The 16411-nt window shown below is 41.8% G+C and overlaps 1 protein-coding gene across 2 annotated transcripts in view; it reads left to right on the top strand.

Annotated features, from left to right (window-relative positions):
• The first annotated feature begins 1073 nt into the window (after nucleotides 1-1073).
• Nucleotides 1074-16411, top strand: part of CTDP1 (CTD phosphatase subunit 1) — a 98016-nt gene continuing 82678 nt past the window's right edge. For both annotated transcript variants that reach the window (XM_038122714.1, XM_038122706.1), the window contains exons 1-2: nucleotides 1074-1605; nucleotides 15456-15539. In XM_038122714.1, coding sequence (XP_037978642.1) covers nucleotides 1268-1605; nucleotides 15456-15539 — 422 coding nt within the window. In that variant the 5' untranslated portion in view covers nucleotides 1074-1267. The remainder of the gene's footprint in view (nucleotides 1606-15455; nucleotides 15540-16411) is intronic.

The following is a 16411-nucleotide window of genomic DNA, read 5'->3' as shown; positions in this document are numbered from 1 at the left end:
TTGGGCACCACAATATAAAAAATATATATAAAGCTCTTAGACAGTGTCCAAAGTTTTGCACAAGGATGATGAAGGGTCTTGAGGGGAAGCTGTATGAGGAGCAGCTGAGGTCACTTGGTCTTCTGTTCAGCCTAGAGGAGACTGAGGGGGGGCTCAGACCATAGCTTCTTCAACACAAAAAGGAGAGGCAGGCATTAATCTCTTCTCTGTGGGGACCAGTGACAGGACCCAAGGGAACAGCCTGAAGCTGTGTCAGGGGAGGTTTAGATTGATGCTCTGGATTTTGCTAGGGTAGAGTCAACTTCATTCACAGTGGCTGGAATGCAACTGTGTTTTAGATTTGTGCTGAACACAGGGTTGATAATTTAGAGATATTTTTGTTATTGCTGAGCAGGACTTGCACAGAGCCAAGGCCTTTTCTGCTTTCCATACTGCCACGCTGGCAATGAATGCGGGGGTGCTTGGGAGGAGACACAGCCAGGACAGCTGAGGTGACCCCAGCTGACCAGAGGGATATTCCAGAACACATGCCATCATGGTCAGTAAATAAAGTGGAGGCAGGAAGGAGGAAGGGGGACATTTGAAGTGATGGTGTTTGTATTCCCAGCTTGTTACATGTGATGGGGCCCGGCTGAACACCTGCCCACGTGAAGCAGTGAATAAATTCCTGGTTTCGCTTTGTTTGTGTGCATGGCTCTTGGTTTTCCCGTTAAACTGTCTTCACTTTAACTCATGAGTTTTCCAGCTTTTACTCTTCCAAGTCTGTTCCCAGTTCTGCTGGTAGGACAGTGAGAAAGCGGCTGCGTAGGGCGTGGCTGCTGGCTGGGGCTAAACCAAGACAGACGGGTAATAGCAAAATAAAAGGATCTTCATCCAGAGGATGGCTGAGCACTGCAACAGGCTCCCCAGGGAAGTGGTCACAGCACCAAGCTTGACAGAGTAGCCTGACCCGCGCGTCCGAACTCGGGATATTCCCTAATTCCGCTTCTGTGACGCCACTCGGGGCCGGCGGGCGGGCGGGCTCGCGGGGGCTGCCGGGAGCCGTAGTTCCTCCCCGCGCCGCCCCGCGGGCCGGGCCGCCCGCGCCTGTGCCTTTAAGCGCGGCCGGACGCGCAGCGCGGCGCCTGCGCGGAGCCGCCGTGACCCTGCCGCCGTCGGCGCCACCGGTGACTATCGGGGCGCCCCGAAACCCCCCCGGCGGCGGCAGCGACAGGTCCGGCCCCCCTGCCGGGCACCCCCGACCCACCCTCCGCCTCCGGCAGGGGCGATGGAGGAGCGGCCGGAGCGGGGCGGCGGACCCGGCGCGGAGGGCCCGGCGTCGGTGGCGGAGATCCGCGCTCCCGGCCCGCGGCCGCTGCGTCTCCTGGAGTGGAAGGTGTCGGTGGGGGCGGCGGTGCAGATCGGGTCGGTGCTGGCGCTCTGCGCCCCGCTGCCGCCGCCGCCCGCCCCGCGCCCCGCCGGCCCCGCCACCGCCCCGCTGCCGCCCGCCGCCAGCGGCGCCTCCGCCCGCCCGCAGCGCGGCGGCCCCGAGCGCAGGCTGCGCGCGGAGCGGCCCGGCGTGGTGCGCGAGCTCTGCGCGCGGCCCGGCCAGGTCATCGCGCCCGGGTGAGTGCGGGCCGGGGGCGGCGCGGGCGGCCTTGGCGGGACGCGGCTTTCGCGCTTCTTCCGAGGGGGCCGGGCCCGGCCCCGCTCACAAAGGCCCTTCCTCCGGGGCTATGCGTCCTCCGGCACTGCCTATGCTGCTGTGCGAGGAGGAGGAGGAAGCGGCCGGGGAGGTGCCGAAGGATCGTGCTCCAGTCCCGTGTTTCAGAGCTGAGCCCTTGCTGTGAGCTCTGTCTCATACAGCTGCGCATCCCTCCTGCTGTGTCGGGATTCTCTAAACACTGCGCTTACTGGTGGCACTGCTTGGAAATCACAAAATCCAGAATGAGTTAGGTTGAAAGCGACCACAGAGGGTAATCTGGTCCAACCTCTCGCTGCTCGTTCAGGGTCGCTCTACGGCATGTTGAACGGGATTGCATCCAGATGGTTCTGGGATATCTGCAGTGAGGGAGGCTCCACAGTCTGGGTAACCTCTTCTAGTGTACAGTCACCAGCACAATAAAGAAGTTGTTCCCCGTGTTCTGATGGAACTTCCTGTGCATCAGTTTCTGCTTACTGCCCCTTCTCTTAATATACTCTTCTTAGTTTGGCGGTTAGGTGGGTGCAAAACTCGGGGAGCAAACAGATCATTTTATGCCCCATGGAAGGAATTTTAATAAGAAACAAGGGTGCGGCAAGGCATTTTAAAATTATTAAGTACCTTATATGTAATATTGGCAGTCTAAATGTTTTTAATACTGTCTATGTTTTAATGTATAAGACTTCACAAATGCAATCAAGATTTTATCTTTCAGAAGAGCAAGGGACTAAAAAGGACTCTTTTTTCCTATAGTTTAGCGATGGGTTTGTCTTGATAAGGCTGAATGTTTGTTGACTTTTAAATTCTTAAATGCCTGATAGTGGGGCGCTCAGATTTCTAGGTGGAGTTGGGCGAATAGCCTGTACCATGTACTTTAAACAGATTTATTCTTTCTCAGCAGGAAACTAGTTAAACAATCTACTTCTTCAGTTTTATGATAGCAAGCTACTTACTTTGATTGCAGCTCTCTTGATTTTTGGGTGGAAGCAGCCAGGCCTAAACTTTCTTGATTGAAATTCACTAGTATATGCAAAACGTCTATGTATGGGGGTGCTCTGAAAGGTTCAAGAAAAAACCGGTCTGATGCATTTTTATATCAGTCAGTCATATAATGTGCTACTGTGGAGGTGCAAGCTGTGTGTTTCTTGCTATAGAGATATCTTTTTCTGAGATAAGACAGTGGCTTTTCTTTTGTGCTGCATCAGCATTCTGCTATCGCATCTGGTGCAGCATGGGCAATCTTTAATACCTGATATAGAACAAAGGTACTGTAAATGCTAGGTCAGACTAAAAAATTTCTTAAAAGTACAGACTGAAATTTTAACATGCCACAGGCATGATGAAATCTATGTTGCTAGCACTGAATAAAAGGGGAGATAACTTTATCTGTTTTTTTCATTGCGTTAGCTAAGCACTTGGAAGGAAAACCAAACTAAAAATATTATAAATGAAAAGTATAATCAATTTGAAGTAGGCTGGGTCTGCTGCTGGTTTAGCGGCGTTTTAGTTTTAGCTTTGCTCAATGTTGACTTCATGGACTGGAATGCTCCAATTTTTATACATTGTTCTTACTGGATTTGTTTAGTCATGAGTCACTTGATTATAATTAGCAAGTCCTTGCTTTGAGACAATTAGAAAATAAACGGTGTTCTTTATTACCGTTGTTCTTGGCTTCTGGAATATCAGTATATTACACAACTGAAAGATTGTAGTTGATACGGACCATTGCTAGGCGTTACGCTTCTGGAATTCTGACTTTTCAGTCAGGTTCCTCTGTTGCTTGTTCCTGTGGTATTTACTGGGTGAGTGCAAGGGAAAAGGTCAAGTGAAGAGGTAAAATAAGCGTGACCTAAGGGTAGTAGAACTGTTCAGCAATTGAAGACATAACTGCATTTCTTTGGTCACTTAAAAGTTTGCTTGGCAAACATTTAATCTCTTGCCTGTGGCTTCCCATTTTGTGGCATTGAAATAATAACATTTCACTAAAAATATTTCAATATGTGTTAAGATTTTGCATTATTGAAACACAGGTGTGATTAAAATAAATAACAGCTGAAATTTATTCATCATCTGCAGAAGATGCCCTTTTTGTAATCCAAACTATCCAGAATGGTAGGTGCCATGCTGCCTTTAGAAAAATGAATTTGGCTGATTTAGCACTGAATTCTCTTTGAACCAAAGATACTTACAAGTATTTGTCAGACCCTAAAACACTGTAGGAGTACTGTTTCTACTCAAAATATTTTTCCTTTTCATTAGAACATGAGAACATAAGTTGATCAAACCTTTTTATTTGAGGATAAACAATATTAGTGGCTGAATTTTCTTCTTTGTCAGATCATAATATTTCTGGAAATAAAGATATCGTTTAGCAGAAGTCTCTCCCAATTAAGAAGACACATTTCTAACTTTGGATTATTTTTCTTTCATATTAAGCAGGAGATGAAATCTTTTGCTGGATGAAAGTAATTTTGCACATTTACAGCACTTAATATTTTTGTAGTGTCATTACCCACTTTTTAGCATTGACGGGGTGCCAACTTTTCCCAGGGAAGAGCCCAAGGCATGCAGGCAGTAGGTAACTTTTGCTTATTCTTGCAGAGGTAGGCTTGCACCACATGTCAGACTGGAACTTGGGAGAGAAAGGTGTCTAACCTTTTATGGCTGTAAATATCAGGGAGTACAGGAAGCAGTCAATGAAAGGCCTTTGATGTTAATGAAGTGTAATTTTGATGGGTAGCAGTAGCAACAAATAAAATGCCAAAAATCCTGCACTGCTCTGTGTATTGTTAGTGCCAGTTAGTCATCAGGGTTAATCACTCTGAAGGTCCTACAGGTATGGCAGGATTCTGGGTTGGGTCAGTATTAATGCTTTGTGCACTTATTTACATAAGCATTTCTAATATAAAATGATTACCCTGCTGATGGGACAGACTATTGCACGGGTCTTGTTTGGTTCGCATTATTAGAGTCTTCTGAAATATTTGTTAACTGTATATTTAATCTGGGTATCTTTGTGTCTTACCATATACCTTTAGTTGTGAAAATTCACATTCTTCTACAGAGTATATTTGTGTTGTAATAAAAAATCTTGTTTAAACTGTCTGGATCCTGGTGAAGCAAAACTTGTTGTTTTTTTATTTTGGAGAAGATAGCAGGAAAGAGGTGGGAATTTATTCTCTAAAACTGTAGATTTTTGTGTCACTGCTTGGTATTTTTTTTGTGCCAGAAACTTGATTATATATTTTTAAAATAATATCTTCTTTTGGTTATCTAATGTCATATAGGTTCAGGGCCTGGTTTACTGTCCACTTAAGGCCAGACCCCAGTACCATGTATCTTACAGTCTTCCAAGGGGGAAAAATGCCAATGAATTGCAATTTATTTTAAAGTGGTGGCACTTTTAACAAACTACAGGAAAAAGCACCTTGCTGTTTGTTAGACACAAATGTTTTCATAATATCTTGGCAAATATTTAATGAAGCTATGAGTCTAAAAAACCCCTCAGTGCCAAACATTGAGAATTGTTGAATAATACTTAACAATCTTAACTTACTGTATCTCTTGTCTAATTCCTTTTTGTGCCTGAATTCATCCCATTATTTTTATACTAAGTTTCAGTATGCATCTTTCTGACTTCCATCTCTTTTTTAAATTTTCCCCTTCTCCTTTCTGCCATGTACTGTGATACCAAGAAACATTATAAGAAGCCTATCTCTCTGGTGTTTGGTTGAACTGGATAGTGAAAAAGATGCAAGCTCTAAATGATGGCTTTTGTCTTTCATTGCCTTCTCTTTTGCCTATTCCTAGGTACCTAGCAGGTTGGAAGCTCCCAGGATAGTTCATTGTACTGAATGGTAGAGGACAAAGTTTCTTTTCTTTACATGGCCTTGTTTTGCAAAACTTGTAGGAGCTCCTCTATCTAAGAGGATCAAGCTGCTCAGTCAGGTTTGGTTGGAAACAGGCGTCAGGCTTTGAATTTACCAGTAGTGTGGTTGTAGCAGCCTTATGTATGCAGTTTTTCTCAGTGTGGCTTTCTTAGATCATGGTTTCCTGGTTGCTTCATGCTAGTATGAGAGTTGGCTGGAAGGGATGCTCAAACTTGAGTGCCTTCAGCTTGCATTGAGTAGGATATTGGAAAACATGTAGTTAAATACAGCTTGGTTTCTCATCCTTCCTACCCAGTCTCCTGTAAAGTGGTCCATAGTCATCAATTCCTTCATTTTGTTCAGTTGCTTCAACAGGAGTATGGTGTAGGGAAAGGGGGAGTAATTTATCCTTTCAGCAGTAGCCCATAGATGGGTCAGATCAAAGTGATTGTGTAAATGCCAGTAGAGTCATGAAGGGCATGTCAGCACTGGGGAATGACATCTTTGAGGTCATGTATGTTCCATTCGGCGTTTTGTATGATAGTCTTTAGTAATGTTCTTTAAGAGGGAATTCCCAAGTGAGGGAATTTTCTGCTCTCTTAGTTTGTACTATGAGTTGCTCTTATTACTTGAGCTCAAGGACTTTTTGCTGTGTGTGAGTGTATGGGCCAGCAGACAGAATGAGACAGCTCATGGTAGTGTTTTATATGTCCCATTGTAGAACTACAAGTGGGTTGTAGCAGTTTTTAAAAAATGTTGGTTTGTAGATGTCTGTGCTGGAAATAGATTGTATTTTTACCCAAATGGTAATGGATTTTCTTTGTTAGTTATTGCAGTCTAGTTTCTTTAGGGTGTTTTTGAGCTTTACTTTAGTACTAGAGTTGTTTAGAAAACCAGTCTTTTTCAAAGGCAAGTGTGCATGTTGTTTCTTCTCAGCAGCTGTGACATGGTTTTCTATAGTTTTTCTCTTCTGAAGAGAAAATGTATGGATAAAAACTCTCACAGGGGGACTACAGTGAGACCTTTAATTTTTATGTTGCACAATACATAGATGTTTGTCCTGGGAAGGGTTGGAAAAGTTTGAGGAAGGAAGAGAGCGACAAGACTTTAGCTTTGAATTGTTTTGAAAGTTTGTCTTGACATACTAGCCTCAAGGTTCAGTAAAGGGCTGCCAGCCATTAATTTTTGGGACCTCTTTTGGAAAATGATAATAGACAATTCATTGTAAGTTGTCACTTATAAAATAGTCTTATGGTATCTGTTTTGTGTAGTTAAAAAATCAAAGGTTAACTTAAGGTCTTCTGCTGTATATGGATAGCTGAATTGGCAGTAGTTGCCTTTTAAAGCAAATAGGGGAGCATGAAATGACTTCCTGGAGAGCAGGTAATGCATTACAGGTTACAGTTTAAGGATCTTGATTATACATTTTGTCTAATTTTGGTTATGCTGAAGTTAGACGGATGGAATTGGAAATAAGGGAAGGATGGAACTGTCACCAGCAGGAGAGACTGCTGGTCTTATAAAGGCTTTGGAAGATGGAAAGGCACCCCTGGTTTTCTTTAACACCATGTTGATGTGTTAAAGGAAATGCTTCATTTTTTAAGACAAGAGTTGGGATATTGCCAGGTCACTATTGCACTAATATCTTAAAAAAAAAACCTCAAATGGCTTTTCTACAACTGTTCTAAGAAATAGTGTAGCATGAGGCAGTGATTTTGATAGAGTAGAATTGAATAATGCCTATTTGTTTGCTTTCTAGTGTTTTCTAGTTTGAAAATGGCATCTAAGACTTCGCAGCCTTTGAAAAGGTGTGAAAGGCAAATGTTCTTGGTCTAAGCTTAGTGGAGTGAATGCTGTGGATTCTCATTCACAGAAGGGCCAATGAGGGGCAAGTGGCCCTAACTAAGGAAAGCATTGCTCAAGAAGAGAACTTCATCAGCTTTACAGCTATTTATCACACTTACCTTTTATAAGCTGAGCAGCTTTCTAAGCTGTTGTCCTCTGCTTTGAGAGTGTGTTGGGTTTCTGGGCTCACATGATGCTGTTATCATATGGTTGTTGTCAAATGTGGAGCTGCTGCTCCTCGTTTGAACACTGTGGTGTAACTTAGGACAGTTTGGTTCATAACTGCTGTTTAGGGTGTTAAAAGTTGTTAATTTTTCCTATGTAATTGTGTTCATCTGGTTTAATAGCAAGTCTCAGAGGAGAGCATGCAGGGTGTAGTGTCCAGCTCAGTTTGCTACAGTATCTATTAAAGGAAAGGATGGGAGGAAGCTGTTGGACTTGGGGATTGTGCATCCTGCAGTAAGCCTCTTCCCATTTTATTTGCTCTTTGGAAGTAACAGACAAAGTGACTGTGATTGCCTAAGTGCGTGGTTTTATTGGGAAAAGTGATAAAATGTTTGGAGAAGGTGTAATAGTTAATAGATGCAGCTTTCCAAGGCAGAGGGGGAGAGATCATAGGATCCTCCCAGATTTCTTTGCACAGGAAGAAGCCCATGTTTATGGCTTTGGTGTCAGCTCTGTGTGTGTTTGTATTTGAAACTCTCAGTCACCTTTCTCTGCTTTGGTGTCCACTCTGTGTTGGTGTTCATCTGTTGCTGTTGGTCTAGATGTGAACCTACAGGTGCAGGAGGCAAACCAGATTTGTTCTGGTAATTATTTACATGAGACCCTGACTTGGGTGTAGGAGGAATGCAGTGGTAAGTTGGTCTGAGATAAGGAGAAATTATGGGCCTTTATCTGAGAGAGAGGTGTATGCCTGAAAAAAAACAAAAATTAATCAGCAGTGGAATTAGTCCAAGACTGTTGTCTGGATTTGCAGCAGTTCATCTGTGAGTACCATTCTTTAGTAACTGATCTCAAAGTTCAAGTGTGGTTTGAGAAAACTGCTGGTTTAGGTTAATTGTTGTTTTGCCAATTAGAAGGCTATACAGTCGCTACTCAGTCAGTTCAAATTTTTGAATAAGTGCCACTTAGGTTGCCAGGGTTCATCGCATAGATTAGGATTGATCCTGCTGTCAGATGGATGTTCAACTCCCAGGTGGAGTTTTGCAGCAGGTATTTGAGAACTGCTGCCTGACTAATACTGCAGTCAGAGAGAAGTGGCAATAGAAAAGCATATTCTCAAAGGTAATGTCAGCATTTGACAACAATAATGGGGGGAGTGGGCTGCAGAACTGTTTATTGCTTAAATGAATTACTGAGATATGACAACCTGTTTTCTTCTGTGATTATTTGAAGTACTTATTGCTAGAGATACAAGTTATAGAGTTACAGGCTTGCATCTTTCTACTTCTGAATTTATTATGTGTGAGCTTCATTATTTTGAAGGGATTCTATGTAAGAGCATTGAGAACTGTATTTTTACCTTCTCCCTTAAAAAAAAAAAATCAGTCTTGAATTCTCATAAGTAATAATACTTCTGGGTTTAAAATATTCCAAATAAAAACACATTGTAAATAATATTTGAAAGATTTACTAGATCTTATGTAAAAGGCACTGCAAGCCCGTTTGTTTGGGGTTTTTGGGACTTTTCTATTATACATTGTTAACTCTTAGAAGTGGCTTTTTGAAACGTGCAAGAAGCTGTTCGCAGATGTCTGCATAGAAGGTGAAGGAGGCTTACCTCCTTACTTGTAATGAAAACTCTTCTCCAGAAGTAAATGGGAAGATTTAAACCCTTGCAAATCATGGAAGTGGACTTAGTTCAAGCTTAAGATGTTTTTTGGATTATAGATAAAACCCAGAAACTCCGGGCCTGTGTTTCTCTTGGCATTTATGACCTTAGTCTCAACCTGAATAGGTATTTTGCCTGAAAAGTGGAAGAAAAAAATTAACAACACGTTAACTCCTAGTTGTGAATAGTCTGTATTTAACAGAGCAAAAATCATCTAAAGACCAGTAATTTCCCCATTAGCTTTGGAGAACTGAGATGATGTCTTCAAGTGTGAACTGTGCTTTCTGTGAGCTACTGCTCACAGCAGTTGTTACCTAGTTGTCTAGGCTAGGGTGTGGGGGTTTTGTTTAGGCTTTGGGGGATTTTATCGAAAGGCCTGACTTTTTTGGGTGGGGCGTTTGGGGTTCATGCATATTTGAAATGCAGCTCTGTGTGTTTGCTGTCCTTAAATATAAGTGGCTGCTGTAGTGGACATTTCCTCCAGCAGCTTGAAGATGCTGTAGGCCATGTTTTGTCTGAAGCAACAAGGGCCATATGTCTTTGTGAATCCTTGGTGTTTTTAATCAATTATTCCAGGACTCTCTCTGCTTCCTCACAGATATTAATGAGAGTTGAATATATAAATCCAGTTGTTAAATACTCTTATATGTTGAGACTAAGGTGATTCAGGCTTTGGAAATATCCTTGCTACAAAACTGGAGTCCTATGTAACAAAGACTGTGGTTTGATGTGAATTGGTCATAAGGGCCTTTAGTAGGGGTTCTAAATGCTGCAGACACACCACAAAATACTGTTCTGGTATAAGCAAACAAAAATGTCAGTGTTTCAGAAATCTGACTAATGAATCTCTAGAAGCAGGCTTTAGGTTGATTCTAACTTCATCTGACAACTAAAGGATTTTGTGCTCATATTTGTTCTAGTTGGTTGATTCAGTAATGGTTGGTATTAATAATCATTGATCTGAAGATGTGTTCATTTGGTATTTTTACCCCTTGACAGTTTGCCAGTAAGACCCCCTTGAGCTTTCTGCCAAACCAGGGCAGTGACTTCTGTTCACTTGCACACTAGCATCTCCTTTTGCTGCCCTAGTACTCTTGGACATCTTCTAATGTGAATTGGAAGGGCATATGGCATCAGATTGAGAGCAGCAGCTTTGAGGGATCACAGTGACAGCTTGGTTTGTGTGTTTCTTGTGGTATTTTATGTCTCTCTTTATACAGACAGGCCTGAGGAAACACAGCAATTACTTGGCTGCCATCACTCTCATGAGATACAAGTCAGTGCAGGGCAGTACCTTCATCTTGTAAATTTGCCCTGTATTTTCAATGCCAATGCATGGTATCTTGAAGCAGACTTTAAGACAATACATGAAACTTATGTTTCCATGACTTGGAGTTGTCCAAGCTAGTCTTTACAGATAGGCAAAATAAATGCTAACAAAGTGGCCTGGTTGCTGTGGAGAGAAAATGTGAGTTGCTTGAACTGTGTCTTGTCTTAGCCCTGTTTGTGAAACATTTGCAGCTTTGATTGGTTACCCTTGCTGGACTGGTCTTACCAGCTGCTTGACTCTAAAACCAGCAGAAAACTTGCTTAGGACTGGTGAGTTCTACCTTGCAGGGTACTGAAATCATCTTTTCTGTTAATGCCAGAGGAGGGGGTGGGCTTTCAGAGGAAACACAAGAGTGGGGAGTAAAGAAAGTTTCTCTGGCAGCATGACAGTGGAGCTGTTGCCTCTGGAAGTGAAGCCAAACTTTAATTAAGGCCATGGTTAATGTACAGTCAGGTTAGACTTGTTCTGAGTAACAGAGGGAACCTCTCTATTCCTGTATTATGCTGAGTATCCAAGATACAGAGCTTTACTGAAGATAATTTTGAAGACATCTTGTGGCCATTGTACTCGTGTGCTGCAGCTGGCCAACCCCTCCTGATGCAGGTAGTAAACTTATTATGGAAAAAAAATCTCAAGAAGTTATTGCTTCTGTTCTTCTGTAACTCTTGCACTCACTGTGGAAGTGTTATATCATGCTGAAAAAAAAGACCAACCAACAAAAACATATTCAAGCAATAATAAAATGTTTAGGGGAATGCTTTTTATTTGCAGTGGGTTCCCTTGATCCAGTAAACTGGTGGCTAAAACTGAGGTGTAGCACAAATAGAAGAACTCTGTTTTGGCTTTCCAGTGTAATTCAGTTACCAGGAGCCAGTGCCATGGTTATGCTTGATACAAAGTTCTTCTGTTTGGAGTCAACAGTAATGACCAGGCCTTAGGACTAGCTCAGGCATTGACTTCCTTTGGTAATAAAAGCAAAACATTCATGTTGGATTTCATGAAAGCTTTCCCCCTTGGTTTTTTTCTTTACCATGCTGCTTACTTAAAGCAGATATTATTAAAAGACTTGGTTTAGAAATAGTGTGTGTGTAAGTACTGGGAGAACAGTGATGAGCTTATGATCAGCTGTCTCCAGAGGCTGTTGGTAAATATCTGTTTTATCATGTTCCTATTCATGATTGTGGCCACAAAAAGTAAAATTTTACGTTAGTGGCACACCTAATTTATGTGTTATTTACAAGTACATCTGGAAGGAATGTGAGTAAGGGCCCAGAGTGGGTTTCCTTATTTACTAGCTCAAGTTTCTTTCGTTGTGCTAAAGAAACCACGTGGGTAGGTCGTGGTTCTGTAGCAGTCATTTAGCTATCAGACTGGGTATTGGAGTGATCTACCACCTCCATGGTTGCTCAGAAAAAGGAGTTTGCTTGTCACAGCTCAGTGGTTCTTATCCAGTTGCTTCACCCAGCTCATCTGCACAGTTGGGACTGTTTGTAAAACTAGAAAAAGATTTTGCATCTTTTGTGGTGGTTTCCTTGGAATGCTGTTGTTGAAGTAGCTAATTAGCTCTGCTTATCACCATGTGGATCCTGAAGAAGATGAAGATGCTGTTAATGTTGCCAGCAGAAAAGTGTGCCCTAGTTCCTCTTATTTGGAGGGGGTGGAAGCAGAAATCTGTTTTTTCTTTTTAGAAATGGAATAGGGAAAGGCTCTGTTCTTCTAAGTGGGTTTCTCTTACAACCAGGAGAAGAGAACAGGCAGAAACCTGAACCTGTGTTTGGTGTATGCAGCCATTTAAAACCAGACATATGCACTTTGATTCAGCTCACTTTTGTCTGATAATTTGCTTCAGTCTTGGCCAATACCTTTTGAAAATCCTTCACTTCAACAGTAAAAGAAGAGCTTCCAGGTGTGAAATTAAAAATGTGAGGTCGTGTTTGTTCCTTTTTAGTAATTAAAACACATGTGCAAAAATTTATTATGCCTGGGCCTTAGCAGAGTTCCAGCTTTCCTTCTGCAGCGCTAAGTAGTGTTGGACTTTTTCCCTGAGAGAAGTCTGCCTAAGATCCTGACAGTTGTAATTCAAACTTGACCATTTGGTTGTATGTTGCTCAGAAGTTTATCAGGGCTCTGGAGTTCTTCCTCTCTCCTTTGGGTTAAGCATCACAGAGAACAATATGACAGAGGACTTTGTATCATGTGCTTTTTGTTTTGTCTCCAGCACATGTAAGTGTGGCCAGGAGTTCTGGTTATGTTTAGATTTTACAGGGGCAAAACTGCTATTTAGTGCTCATGCTTGGTATGAGTTAAGGTACAGAGATGCTGTTTAGGAACAGTATCAATGAGTAATTTAGAACTCTAATTTTCTTATAAAAATCATCACTCTTGAGTGTCCAAATTTGAATCACATCTCAGCCCAGGAGTAAGCCAGCTTCTCCTGTTGCATACCTGGAGTGTGAGGTTACCTTGACTGCAAAGTAGAGAATGTCTAGAAATATTGTGGCTTCTAAGCTGGCACTGAAAGGCTTTTTTTCTTCTGGACTATTGAAAACCAATTTGTTTGGGGTATAAACTCAGGCACTATAATCTCTTAAGCATGTTTCTGTACCATGTACTTTGGGGCACGTTTTTTGGCCTTTTAGGTGTGTCTGTAATTTCTGATTCATACATGGAACACATGGTGAGAATGAAAAATTCTGACATGGTCGTTAGTGTGTATTGGTAGCCTAAAAAGGAGCTTAGCAGTGAATCAAGGTAAAAGACAGAAAGATAGAGAGATTGTCAAAGGGAATGGGGAGAAGAGTCAAATGAAATAATGCAAATGTAGGGGGATGAGGAGACCAAAATTCTGTGAAATAATCCCACAGTGAATTGCTGCTAGTGAAGGGCCACTAAAATACTTTGTCTTGTGCAGTTCTTTTAAAAAGCCAAGAGTCTTGGCTTTTTCTGTTTTTCTTTGTTTTCTGGCAATTTGTTTTGTGTGAAATACATACCAGGTTTTAAAAAAAAGGAGATCTAAGATGCCTGCCCAGGAAGAGCAGGTGTAATTTCCAAGCAGAAAATGACTGCCTATGAGAACGGCATAGATCTGCACATTTGTAAATGGGAATACAGGTAGTACAATGGCTTGTGAAGACTTCATTTGAAATAAACCTGACCTGAATCTAGTTTTTGCTCTCAAAGAGGAAAATAATCCTCACTGGGGGCATGAACTGCAGTTTTGTTGGTAGAGTCATCATTCTTCTGGTTGTTGAAGAACAAGGGACACGCTGTAAGTAAGCAGTTCCAGGTATTATTTACAAACTGATTTTCTGCTTAGAATTCCCAAATGCTTAGTAGTCATATATATGAATGAGAGATTTGGGCTTGCAAAACGGTTTTCTTCATGTTGCAGTCTGCTTATTGCAGTACAGGTTTTAAGCCACACTTCGAACACTACAATCAGTTTATGAAAGAGCTCGGATTTTGTTGGGGATTTTTGCTTTTTGGTTTGGTTTGTTTTTTTTTTAGCTGCTTGACCATTAAACTTTTTTTAAATACTAGGGAGATGCTGTAGCTCATTATCACAGAGTTTATGAAATTTTCAGCAGTAGCTGAACTACTGCTATCAACTTCTTAGAATTTTTTTAAGATAGGAAGTCTGAAAGGTCAGTTTCTTTGTCTGTAATGAAGGAAACAAGTAACTGTTAAGTGTTTGAGAGGAAATAAATAATGATATTTTCAAGACTGGGAATTTTGATGGCTGGATGAGGAATACTTTAGTTGGACTATTCAACTGAAAAGTAGAGTTTGTCTTCTAAAGAGTTTGGAATAGTGAATGTCACACTTCTCTGTTTCCAGCTCTAATTTCTGGTTTGATTTAACCATTGTTTAAAAGAAAAAATAAAATATCAGTTCCTATGTCTTTATTTTAAGATGTGGTGAGTCAAGGCTTAAGGGTCAGAAATTAAAATATTTTTATGAGAAGATTGAAGCAATATATGTCTGCCATAAAAATAATAAGATTGGTATAGAACTTGTTTGCCCCTGTGTTCAGCACTGGTGAGGCTACACCTCAAATCCTGGGTTAAATTTTGGACTTCTCAGTACAGAATGGACATGCTCCAGTACTTCAATGTCCTGAGAAGGACAGTGAAGAATGTAGAGCACATGTCTGATGAGGAGCAGCTGAGGGAGCTGGGGATGTTTAGTCGGGAGAAAAGTAGCTTCAAGGGAGGACCTTATCACTGTCTGCAACTGCCTGAAAGGAGACTGTAGCCAGATGGGAGTTGCTTCTTCCAAGTATCAAGCAATAGGAAGAGAGGAAATTACCTCAAGTTGTGCTAGGGGTGGTTTATACTGGATATGAGGAGAAATTTCTTCACAGGAAGGGTTGTGAAGCAATGGAATGGGCTACCCAGGGAGGGGGTCTAGACACCATCCCTGGAGGAATTTAGGACATGCAGATGTGGTGCTTAGGGACATGGTTTAGTGATGGACTCGGCAGTGTTAGGTTAGTGGTTGGACTCAGTGATTTTAAAAGAGAACCTGAGCTGTTCTGTGTTGTTGAAGTTACATTACTGTGTAGCTCAGTAGGGTATTAATGGGGAGTTGTATGTAGGTGAATGTAAACTGTTTCTGGACAAACAATACTTGTTCTCATTGAACTTCCTTGCTAAACCATGCTTAGAAACTGGCCTTAGTATATGATTCAGTGACTTCTAAAGTTGTGAAAATTAATAATTTGAAAATATAGATGATTGTCTTTTTCGCCGTATTGTGGCAAAAGCCTATATCTTAAGGGGCTGACACTCAAGTCATAACCAGAATTTATTCCTTGAATTAATTCAATCTGTGGGTTACTAATCTACATGTCTGTAATCTGCCTTCTGTAAAATGGAATGCCTATGTCTTTTTCAGGACTGTGTTGGTGAGACTGGAAGGATGCAGCCATCCTGTTGTTATGAAAGGCTTGTGTGCGGAATGTGGCCAGGATTTAACTCAGTAAGTATTGTCGGCTTTTTTTTCCAACTTCTCCTTGCTTCTGATTAGGAATTCAAGCTCTTGATGATCACCTAAAATATCCTGGGCTGGAAGGGACTTGGAGGTCATCTAGTTCCAGCCCTCTTGCCTTGAGGAGGGATAACTTCCACTCAACAAATTTGCTCAGGGTCCCATCCAGTCTGGCCTTAAACAGGGATGGGACATCCGCAGCTTCTCTGAGCAAGCTGTTCCTGTGCCTTATCACCCTCGCAGAGGACAATTTCATTCTTACAGCTAATGAAACATACCCTTTTTTGTTTAAAGCCATTCCCCCTTGTCCTGTCTCTACACATCCTTGTAAATAGTTCCTCTCCAGGTTTCTTTTAGGCCCTTCAGGTTGCTAAAGGTTGTAAAGAGAAGGCTGCTCTGAGGTCTCCACTCATTTGGGATTTAAGAACTGTGCATGCTCTTTTTTCATTGAGGTAATGTAGGGTAACTTAGGTAGAGAATATAAGGAGCATGTGTAGATAGGTAAATTCTCAGCACACTGTTTTTCCATGTACTCGCCAGACTGAGAGTTGTATGGTGTGTCAACAGTGGCTTGCTCAGTAAAACCTGAGAGCTTTATCTGTGCAGGTGCAAATAGCTGAGATGTAATAGCAGTCTCATTCATATTGCCTTGCTTTATTTGTTCTGTGTCTGAATGGGAGCTAGCTTGTCTCCAGTGCTTTCAATTTAAGGCTTCTTAACTGTTTTCAATTTTTTGTGAAATATTCTGCCATGGAACTAAAGGAATTTAAGCCTTGGGCTAAAAAACAAAACCTATTCAAAAGATGATTCTATTTCTCATTTGTTGTGTCTCATTGCTTGGTAAAGAGTATGTTTCTTATGCA

Source organism: Motacilla alba, chromosome 2 (genome assembly GCF_015832195.1).
Source record: "Motacilla alba alba isolate MOTALB_02 chromosome 2, Motacilla_alba_V1.0_pri, whole genome shotgun sequence".
In the NCBI taxonomy this organism is placed as follows: Eukaryota; Metazoa; Chordata; class Aves; order Passeriformes; family Motacillidae; genus Motacilla; species Motacilla alba.
This window is presented reverse-complemented; position numbering and strand designations above follow the sequence as displayed.